Source organism: Oreochromis niloticus, linkage group LG20 (assembly GCF_001858045.2).
Source record: "Oreochromis niloticus isolate F11D_XX linkage group LG20, O_niloticus_UMD_NMBU, whole genome shotgun sequence".
Taxonomy (NCBI): domain Eukaryota; kingdom Metazoa; phylum Chordata; class Actinopteri; order Cichliformes; family Cichlidae; genus Oreochromis; species Oreochromis niloticus.
This window is the reverse complement of record NC_031984.2, coordinates 10284785-10296116: the sequence shown is the minus strand read 5'-3', so window position 1 is coordinate 10296116 and position 11332 is coordinate 10284785. Positions and strand designations below refer to the sequence as shown.

General features: G+C 45.6%; 1 protein-coding gene across 1 annotated transcript in view; it reads right to left on the bottom strand.

Moving 5' to 3' along the window:
• The window catches only part of nol4la (nucleolar protein 4-like a), a 34430-nt gene extending 24831 nt beyond the window's left edge, over nucleotides 1-9599 (bottom strand). Inside the window, exon 1 of the mRNA XM_003439107.5 lies at nucleotides 8664-9599. Within this exon, the coding sequence (XP_003439155.1) occupies nucleotides 8664-9005 (342 nt within the window). The 5' untranslated portion in view covers nucleotides 9006-9599. The remainder of the gene's footprint in view (nucleotides 1-8663) is intronic.
• Nucleotides 9600-11332: the final 1733 nt, after the last annotated feature.

Sequence of the window (11332 nt, the reverse complement as noted above, 5' to 3'; positions counted from 1 at the left end):
TAACCAAGCTGATAACGGCACACTCCACCTTCTTCCCCAAATGTGTCTCATTCGAGTTTTAAAAAAACAACATGACGTTGGCCAAAGTACTAAAACTGAGGCTTCAAAGCTGGGCTTCAGAAACCAAAGGATCCCACAGTGGCTGTGTCTCTCTTTTATATACAGTTTTTGGTGAGAGCACTGAGCTAAAAGTGCATTTCCTGCTTCATGAAGGCCCCTTCTCGGGGCTTCCCTGCGTCAATGAGTTGGGTTTTTTTTAGTCAACAGAGAGTTAAACATTCACCTCTAACCACAGCCTGCTCTCAGTGTGTGTTTAAGCGCAGTATATATGTCTACCGGGCAGAGCTGAAGCATCTCTGAGGAGAACAGCTGTTGAGCAGAGCTGTAGATATTTGGTCTCTTCAGCAACACGCCGCTCTAAAGCGCAAAGGAGACATGTCAGCATCCCTAATCGGCAACAACACAGCAAAACTCTCACCCTCCTTCTTCGCCTTTCCTCCTTCCCTCCATCTTTCTAATCCCATAGGACTTTGCTCTCCCCAGTCACTGTACAACCAGCCCCCATCCCCTGCGCCTCCCCCTGTCCCGCACCAAACCGCTCTGTTGCTAGGAGACTGGAGGGGTTGAGTCGACTGCCCCCACCCCGCTGGCAGTCGCGCGCACACACACACACGCACACACACACACACTGTAGCCTAGAGTCGCCGAGGGGAGAGAGGAGCTGTCCTGCACACAGGCAGGTCAGGAGGAGGAGGAGGAAGAGAGGAGGAGGTGGGGGGAGGTTCACGGGAAGCAGCTGGGTCACAAAGACAGGCCGCCAAAGATAGAAGAGATGTATCACACAAGAAATTAGCTCCATGGCCGACCAGATAAACACGAGTGGGACAGGCCGAAATCTGAAAATCAGAAATCTAATTAACGTGAACCTGCAGGTTTTCAGCTCTGTGCAGCTTTCCATGATTCACAGTTTAAAATAAGGCTTATTCATCTCAGTCCGGGTCCTGGTGTCGCTGGGTTTAACCACTGCCTGAGACAATAGACTGTATATAAAAGACAGATGTAGCTGCTGTGATGTTCTCCACTGTTTTCTCTTCTCTCATGTTATCACTTTGGCAACCACCATGTTGTTTTTCTGAGCTAAAAGTGACCTTGCTTGGATAAAATGGTGGGGTGCTAATTTAACAGACTAATAAAACACAAAAAGAGACTTTGATGATTGTATACACTGCACACTAAGTCATACTATTAGATTTATAATTTGATTAAAATGCTTCAAAAGGCGCCAAAGGTCGCATTCAGTGATTAAACTTGGCTAAAACCTGTTAAAATAGCCAAACAGCCCCTATCTTTAAGGCTTACGACTCTCCAGCTGGCTGACTTTTTTCTTAAAAAAAGGGATAACTATCCACAAAGTCCAAAATATTTTTCACCAGTCTGTAAACATGGGTTTTAATGCTTTAAAGTTGCGTATTTTAACATTGAAGTCTATGCATATTGACTCACTTTTGGAATTAAGCCTCAAGTGGCCACCAGAAGAATTGCAGCTTTTGCCTCTCCACTCCTTTTAAGTCATCTTTCTTCTAATTGGCTGCCCCTCTCAAGCAGAATATTACAGTGTAAACAGCAGGTGGGTGGGGCATCTCTGAAAACTGCCAAAAGCCTGAGTGTTTAAAGCTTTTGGCTCACGGGAGGGTTGCACATACGCTGACCTCCTTATTTAAAACTCATTATTTAAAAAAGAAATCCACTTTAGCGACAGGCAAAAAGGGAACTGCATAATAGGTCCCATTTAAAGTGAAATGCAACTTCTATTTTGCAGGATTGTTGCACAATTAGTAGCGTAAATTGATGGTGCAGGGTTGTCTGCTCAGGTGCTTTTATGTGTGTGTGTGTTTACATGTGTGTACACCCAGAACGCAGGGAGATGGCTGTGTCAACAGTACTCATGACTCAGATGATCTTAAGGCAGATGTGACAACAGGTCATCTTTTAAAGTCCCATCTCCCCTCTGTAAATCTATCAGCTGGCTAATGGGTACGTAAATGGGCCAATCCTTGTTCCTCCTGCGCCTGTATGTGTGTCATGGGGACAACACCGCAAGACAAAGGTTTGTCATGGAAAAAAACTGGGATAAAAGAAACTCTTACCTCAACACTGTCCCCATTTTTATAATATAAAACAACCCCCCCTCCCCTTCTATTTCTTTTCTTTCCACTATCATCTTCTCCTGTCTGCTTCATTTCATAAAGGCCCGTCATTAAATCCACATTAGGTGCACCGAGCTCAACCCCTCTGTCCGACGTCTCCGTGTGTGTGGGTGTGTGTGTGTGTGTCTCCGTGTGTGCTCGTCCCTCTCGGCTGCTCCCATGATGAACATTATTTGATAGAGTGTGTGACATCCCCAATATCCCACCGAGCCGGAGACACAGACGGTCCCTCTGGCCCACAGCAGACTGGCACTGTTGACGTTTCAGTCACTGACTTAAAATGGTATGTAAATGACTCGCACATACATCATCACATCCCAGAGTCCATTTCACCGTTTTCAGGCTATTATCATGCTGTCCCAGTTCGTTAAACGTTGGCCTTGCAAAGGTATTAAAAATGACAGCAACGGTGTGGTAGGGAGATTATTGCCGTCTTTAAGGCTGTGTGTGTGCGCGGAGCACAACTCAGACTATCTCCCACACAGGGGGGAGGCCCCTGGGCCAGTTAAAAATGGTGTTAATTTCTCCTCCTATGGGAAAGCAAAGAACGGTCTCTCCATGGCAACAGAGAGGGTGCTGAAGGGAGGAAACATAGAGCATGCGATCAGCGACCCCCTCTTTGTACGAGCACACACGCTCGCGCACAGTATGGATTTCGTCACCCGTTTACAGTAAGTCACAGTAACACAGCAAAGTCTGAGATGACCACATTAACAAATGCTGACATAAATATATTCTTTATGGATCTTTAATTGACTCCAGTTTAACAAAGAAGACCCCAATGAGACACATCTCCAGCTCTGAGGGCAGCTTTTTTTGTTCAGCCCCTCTTAGGAGCAACACATGGGCTCGGAGGTTCAAATGCTCAGCAGCTAAAAGAAGAATCACCTCAGCTCTTCTCATCTCACTCATCATCAGAGAATTTACCTCTTCACTGGTGATTGACTGGTTCCCATCATTTCTGGAGCTCTTAAAGGGACAGTTCGCTCTGGCCTGTTGTGTTATTTTATGCATGCAGACGATCTGCGTTTTCTTGGCTATAATGGTACTAAATGGGAATCGAAACACTCAGCAGTAACGTCTCTTCCCAGAAATCATGACCCAGTGTGACTATCTTGTACAACAGTTGACTTAAGCGGGTTTACAGCTGATGCATTCGTCATTTCTGGTTCACATTATGACACCGTAACTATAATCTTCCTTTTTTGCCTTGTTATCTTTTCTAAACGTTCAAGCAATTTCCCTCTCCGTCATCTGATTGATATATTGTAGAAATGCCTCCAGCCTGGTGCACAACAATCAAAATGTCACTAAAGTGCACCATGCCAGCAGTTGTGACGTCTCGTTTGGCGCTCCAACAGGAAAGAACAGTGACATGAAATGCTCGGAGGGTCGTCAGCTATTGCAGCTAATGCCTAGGCCTTCCTGGAGTGATAAAATCTGTCCCAGGATCTCTCTCCTCCTTCCACCTTCTACCAACCATCTTTGGTCTTTGTGTTTTGTCAGTTTATTTTTAATAAATCGTTTTTTATTTTCAAAAATCGCCAGTTTGGACTTCCTCCCTGTCTCTTAGCTTGAGCCAGCAGTTTCATGTAGGAACTACTTTCTTTCGAACTTCACCCACGAACAATAGGATGTTTGCAGCCAGCTAATGGGTGCAGGTCTAGCGAGGAGCAACCATGACATCTCGATCAGTGCAATACACAGGGTGTCCTTGGACGTCTGCGCTCTGATTTAGTCATTTTTCAACATGCAGAGATGCATTTTACCCCAAACTTGGATCTTTTACACAACGTAACCAAGTAGTTTCCAGTCTCTAAACATAACCTGTGAGTCAAAGTGAAAGTTCAAGGCTGTGAAAAACAGAACAACAATCACCAAGTGAAAAAAGGAAAAAGTGCAAAACAGAAAGGAGCCGATAGGACAAAAAGCCCAGTCTCCTAATGACTTATGAGACTGCTCCCACCCTCCTATTGCAGACTTTGTGTGTCCCTGCTGCCAATATTGCCCTGGACACCTTGTTTTTAATAATAAGACTCAGGGTGACATGTGACAAAAATGCATTATATTACACCCAGGGAGGAGAACATGTTGCACTTCCTGTCACAAGCAGGAGCCTGTTATCAGTGTTACGATTGGTGGGGATAGTTTAGTACAAAGAAAGTAGTCCCAAAATGAAACTACCCACCTCACAAAGGTTTCTTGATTTTTTTTATTGTTTTTTTGGTTTTTCTTAGTCACCAGGTTGTGATTTCTGAAAAGAGACATTGCTGTTTTTTTATGTATATATTCAAACTGTTTGAACACCACAGAGCAACTGCCATTTCCTTTCATTATATTCAAGACAAGGCAGACATCTATACTGTTCAATATCTCCAATACTGGGCAGATGAGTCTAAAACAGTCTAGATGGATAAATAACAAAACAGGCCACAGGACAAATAATGATATTTGATTTGGGGGTAAACAGCCACTTTAAAACCTTTAAAAAAATAAATAAAAGGAACAGGTCAATCACTATTAGAGGTGCTCGGGTAATTTCTCTGCAGCTCTGATGAAGGACGAGACGTGAACAACTGCGTTGATTCTTGTTTGGGCTGCTGAGCATTTTGCCATTTGAACCCATGAGCGTGAGCCCATGTGTTGCTCCTAATAGGCGCTGCCAGAGAAGGATGAAACAAAAAAGGCTGGACAAAAGCGCTGGAGATTCGCTATGCAAAAAATAGCATTAATGCAAATGCTGCTGAATAATAGGGCCAGTATTCTTTTGACTCCGTGGCCCATCCACAAAAGACGGGCTCTCAGGGGAAACGCGGACTAATTAATCAGATAATAATGATGATGTTCCTCATCCCATCTGACGTGGGCGAGGAGCAAACATTTAGTGCCCATTTTCCGAGACATGGATAAGGACTAACAATGTGGGGACGTCCCGAGACAAACCCTTATTTTAGGAATTAAAGCTTCATTCAGTTCTTCAGTCTGGAAACCTCTTTCTGTGGCAATCATGTCTTCCTTTGATCATGTGCTGTCACTTTGTGGCTGTAACTAATGTTTATTGTCATTGTCAGCTATTGATTGATGTGGGATTTTGTCAATAAAATGTCAGAAGATCCTGAAAGGGGCTCGAGGTTGTGTCCCTTTAAATTCTTTCTTTTATCAGAGCAAAGCCCAACATGAGTGGAATAAGAACAAAAGCAGGAAATTCTCATATTTAAGAAGCCCAAAGCAGAAAAACAAAGACAAGTATTCAATTCTGTAAAAGAAAAGGCGAAAAGGCTGATTGACAGACAATAATCTGTTGCTATATTGATCAGAAGTCAACTGCTTTGGACAAAAAAAAAGAAAGAAGAATCCTGACTATGATGATGTTTCACTGCTTTCTGCTTGTTTAGATGCTGATTTCTGCTGATAGGCTCTTAGTCTTTACATCGTTTGTTTCTCTTTTGTCTAATAAACGGTTAAATGGGCTTAAATGAAGACTTACATGAGCTTATTTTGTCTGGGTTCACAGTCTGTGCCAGCACGTCCTGTGCGCACAGTTCAAGCCCCTTTCATGTGAAGTACTTCTGTGTGTCTCTGTGTGAGAGCATGTCCACCAAAGCCGTGAGACATGAACAGAGATATTTACAGCTTTCAGTAGGCATGGCAACAAAAAGCAACAGCTCGCAGTTTTTCAAAAATTTTCTTCAGTACAATGCTCATGTCAGCTGAAAGGAAATGCACAGGGCGATTAAGCCCCGTTTCTTCACTCGGGAAGACGCTTGTGCTCATGTTGTGTAAAATTCTGTGGTGCATCTCTGTGTCTGTTTCTGGTCCTATCCCCCTCCTCCTCTGTAGCGTCCTCTAATCAGGACATAATGAGAGCTAAACGAGGTTGCATCTCCACACTGAGGGCTGCTGGATTCTCCGAGCAGTGGCAGGGCTCTGAGTTGTGCAGAAAGAGGGCGAGACAACAAGAGCAGGAGGACAGAAAATAATTCTGTGTCCCGGCTTGAAAAGAGGCATCAGCGCTGAGTCTGTGCTACTGTGCCCTGTCTTTCTGTCCTGCCACACACTGAAGCCGCCTTGTATGCTTCGCTGACACACAGAAGAGACCTTCTCTGTCTGCACATCAGCCACCAACCATCCCTACCCCCACCCAGCCTCCCGTCATTTAGCCCCATGCCTGCTCCCACACAGAAACTTGGCACACCCTGGGAGCAGCTGCAGAGGGGCTTCCAGTGCTCGCGCTCCAGAGACACGCCCCCGGCCCTGCAGCCCTGCGAGCAGGCACTGACCATTGTGTGTGCGTGTTTGTACATGTGTGTGCATGTTCCTTTTCCAGTGGCACCGGACAGCCTATTTATAAAGCCCAGCTGAATCAAAAATCGGGCTTTCTATTGCAGTCACATGCACATGAATTGGTTGATTTGTGGCTTCTGACTCATCATCAGAAGCAGCTTTTGTTGGCTGATGTTTTGTTTGTTGTTTAAATTTCCCAAGTGCAGCTGAGTCAGGGGGAGGTTTCCCCCTGCCTTCTGATATTAGCTACAAAAGTGTGCGCACTCCTCTCCAGTAAACATTAAGCTACCCTGTTTTTTTGTTTTTTTTTAAACACACTTTTAAGGCCTTCCTCGGGTTTTATTTCAGCTCATCTGCTTTTCACATGGATTTTTTTTTAAAGCTGATCAGGTTATATTGATCAATATATTGAAATGGTATCAACCAGAAATGGCCAAAAAAAAAGACAGACAAAAGCTCATCAACATCACATTTCAGGCACCATCTGCACCTGCGGAGTCAGATCACACCTGCCCTCCTGCCCAGGGGGGAAACACAATATTGAGCCGAGATTAGAGGAGTTTTGTAGTCTAAATCGTCCATTCACACAGGTAAAACACCTGTAGAGGGATCAGTGCTATTCAGCTAAAAGTCAAAGGACTCTGTCTCTGATTGGGGCCAGAATCTTCTCCGGTTAGTTCGCAGGAAATGTGTTTCTGCTCTTTGAGGTCCGGAGAGACTCTGTCCCAGCAGGCCGGGTGGGGGAGATTATTCCTGAAGGCGCTTATTTAAAATGGTGGTTGTCTCCGTGCTGGCACAGCAGGCCCAAACACCATACATAGACATGGGTGCGCGCGCGTGAGCACAGCCCGCGTGCGTGTTTGTTTTCCGCGTGCACGGGAAAAGCTGCTGGGGCACTGGCTGACAGTTCATCACGCACATGTTTATCTCGCCAGTCCGACAAATAGGCCTAATAAAACTTAACCCTTGAAGCACCTGCAGCTTCACTGACCTGACTACCATTTTACAAGCGAAACATCGCCACACATCATCCAGGAGAACGGAGAAGTGAAGTCTGAGTACTAACTGTGGGCGTATGTCGCTATCAGCCCAGAGCAGACCCTTTTGTTTCCGCCACAGCCCCTCACGTGGTCACCAATTACGCACCGCTTATACTCTCCGCTAAAATGTGGAAATTACCTGCAGTGTGTTTCTCTTGGAGATAATCTTAGACGAGCTTACAGAGCTTAATGTCGGATCGTAGCCTACAGAATAAAATGCGGCAGAGGCAGGCTATCCTGGGCTGCACAGGTGTTGCCAGAGCAACGAGTGCCTACTAGCCGATCCGCATCCTGCCCAGGACAATGAAAAGTGGGGACTAAACACTCGGGCTGTCTGCCACTCCGTGCCATTTCATTACAATGCCCCCTCTTTCAGTACTTTAGAAGCCTATCTTTGCCCTCCCGAAGAAAGAAAAATCAGCCCCGTCGACGCACGGACACAGCGCGTGCTTCTTGGTTTAGATGGGACAGTGAGTGCGTGTGTCCTTTGAATCGCTGACAATGAAACCTGCTGAGCTACTCGGCATGAAAAAAGCTGAACGTGATCATCTTAAGTTTGCATTTAAAAAAAAGAAGCCGTGCAGCTTCTCAGCTGGTAACACCAGTGCAGTCTGACACAGACCCGCCAACATGCCGCTGCATCCACGTGCGCGCGCACAGCATCACCATACCGGGCTACACGAGACCCGAACTGCAAGGTTCACGCAAAATGCTGTCAATAAGTCAATTATCTCGTGCTTTGCACCCGACAGCGCTGACAGGACTTAAACCTCGCTGGTGAGATGCTTTTGCGTGATAGCCTCGACTCACTGATTTTTTATTTTTTTTTTTTTGCAATTGCGATTGCCAGGAGGCACCGGCGTTGCTATGGCAGCAAGGGATGACAGTAGGGCTGTTCTGGTTGGGATGTGGACAAAGTGAAGCTTCATCGGCAGAGATGAGGGCGAGACGGGACGACAAAACATTTCAAGTTAGCGTTTTATCCGTGTGACAGGTGCATGTGTGCACTCTGAAATAATGACAACTTATAGGCGGCGACGGGACACCTCGTGCTCATGTACACGCACGTTCCCTCTCTGTGCCACACACACATATGCACAAGCATGCACACGCGCACACACACACACTTTACCGTTGACTTGACCGGGACGTATAAAACGGGCTTCCCTGGAGCTCCTTTCTTGTTGTGCTCTCCCAAAACGTTGGTCCCGACCTGAAATCCTTTAGACTTCACCCAGAATTTGAATTTGGCGTTGATGTGGCTGTTGTCGACATAAACGCCATCCGACTCGTCGTTCTGCAACAGTGTCTGCATGATTTTGTTGTATTTTCGCCGGGTGACGGTCTTTGTTTTACCGGAGTCTCCATAAGTCCGGAGACACCAGTCCTGAAATTCACTGAACATCTCCGCCTCCAAAACGACCGGACTCCGGCTCCTTTTGGGTGCCTCCACGCACGCCTTTTTCGTTGCCATTGCTCCCCCTCTCCCTCTCTCTCTCTGTCTGAACCCGTTCAAACAGCCCAGGCTAATAAAGAACAGACTTGAACGGGTGGATTTCTTTCTCCTTTGGTTCCCGCTGTCCCGCGTCCAGGAGGCTCGGTTCAGGTTTTGGGACGCTACCTCTCTGTGGCTTCTCAGTCAAACTGACCCGGACAGCAGCACACCTGTTTGCAGAGGAGCAGTGCTGTCCCGAACCGCAGCGGTGAAAAATGTCACTTCCTCACATCATCCGCTGAGGAGCAGAAAGGGGGGCTGTCCTATGCTGAGCGGGTATCTCCCACCTGTGCGTAAAACGCTCCACACAAGGGTAGGCTATGAAAAAAAGCCCACAGTCCTCGCTAAACAACAAAGAACACAGACAAAAGCGTGGAAACAAACGTCTCTCTCAGTTCCTATCGACCTACTTTCTAACAGACAACACTATTTTCGGATGCGGGTTGCTCAACCCCTCGAAAAAAGCGCAAAGATGCTCAGAGTGTACCCCTGTATGGCCATGCATCCGATCAACATGCGCCACCTGGGACTGTTTCTGCTCCTAACACCTGTTTGAATGGGATTAGCTTTTGCATTGTGGGCTTTTTCTACCACGTAAAGAAAAAAAAAAAACAACACACACTCAAATCTGCATTACACTGGTAATTTGCTGCAAAGCCTGCGGTTTACAAGTAGCTTTATGTTGCCCAGGCGCAGAGAAAATGTCCGATTTGGAGACACGGAGGGTGGAAGAGGGTGGAGGCAGAAATCATCCTTTAAAAAAACACCGATGAAGGATTTTAAATAGGAAATACTTTACGCAGAGAGAGATTCCAATAATGTATAAAGTGCTTTTTCTTCTTTCTTTCTTTCTTTTTTTTTAAAAAAAAATGGGCGTTAAATCTGAATAAAATATCAATGTATGCTGGAAGTCATCTTAAGAAGATTATTTATATTCACGATAACATCTTCAAAAACAATAAAAAGAAAGAAAAATGTGTTCCGAACAAAGAATAATGAGATTATTTGTGACTTTTATGTTTAGGGACAGTGTTTGAACAACCCAGCTTGCGTGTGTGTACAGATGTTAGAGGAAAAACAGGCTCATTTAGGATCAGTGGTTTCCTCCTCGGTGCAGTTTTCTACCCGTGTGTCGTGCTCTCTTTGTGTGTGTGTCTGTGTGTGTGCGCTTGTGTGTGACTCCTCCTGGCCTGTGCATTACAGGCCCATGCTGGCGGTGGTGACTGCTGCTGTTGCCATGACAGCAGCGCAGCAGTGTCTCCGGCCGTGCAGAGGGTGAGTGGGATGCCCCGTCCTCATCTTTCCATCCTGACTCAGACAACGGTGTGCTGCATGGGCCGAGAAGCCACACCACGACTGAATGACGAGAAGCTCAGATTGTCAGATACAGGGAAAGAAAGAAAAACGAGCTCACTCACATGTTGTGTGTGTGTGTGTGTGTGTGTGTGTGTGTGTGTGTGTGTGTGTGTGTGTGTGTGTGTGTGTGTGTGTGTGTGTGTGTGTGTTTGTGAGTGAATGCATGCGTGTTGAATGACCAAAGCTTTCGCCAGCTATTTCATTTCGTTTCATCATGTGGTCTCATGCTGTGTCTTCTATCGGGACTGGCCTGCATGCAGGATACGCTCTGGGAGCTGCCCATCCATCCATCCCTCAGGGGAGACGCCACATCTCAACACAGGCTTTTATTTTGAAAGGCTGAGTTTAGGACAGAAACGTTCAGTTTGTTATTACTTAAAACTTGCACTCAGGGAGCAAATTGGTGTTCTCCAGGAGTGGACGTACTTTCAGTGTTCTTATGTGCAACTTTCTGAGAAATTCTGCGGCACTTCTTCAGCACAGTTTTTATGTATATATATAGCACAGGTTCATAGCAACAGTGGCGTGATTGTGCTTTAAGTTGCAAAGGAAAGACCCAGCAACATTAGAGAGAGTTGTGAGAGGGGACACAGGAGTGAAACCTCTCTGTCCCCATCACAAGGAGTGTGTTTTGAGAAACTCCAGCAAAAAGTGTAATTTGTACTTCATCCTAATCAGAACTGAGAGAGTAAAATCTTTATAAATGATCTTATCAGCAGGCTGTGATGTTATTAAACCTGCTTGAAACAGACACAAAAGAAAAGAAGCATAGCAGAGGTATGCTTTTTTCAGTTACCAAGTCAATGAACACCTGGTGGTGTTCTACAGGTGAGTTTAATGTGGAAAACTATGTTATTCCCCATTTTTATGCTGTTTCATGAGACTGCAACAGTCACTTTAATCTGCCACAATCTGATTTTTTTCAATTAATCATTCTGTCTATAAAATAG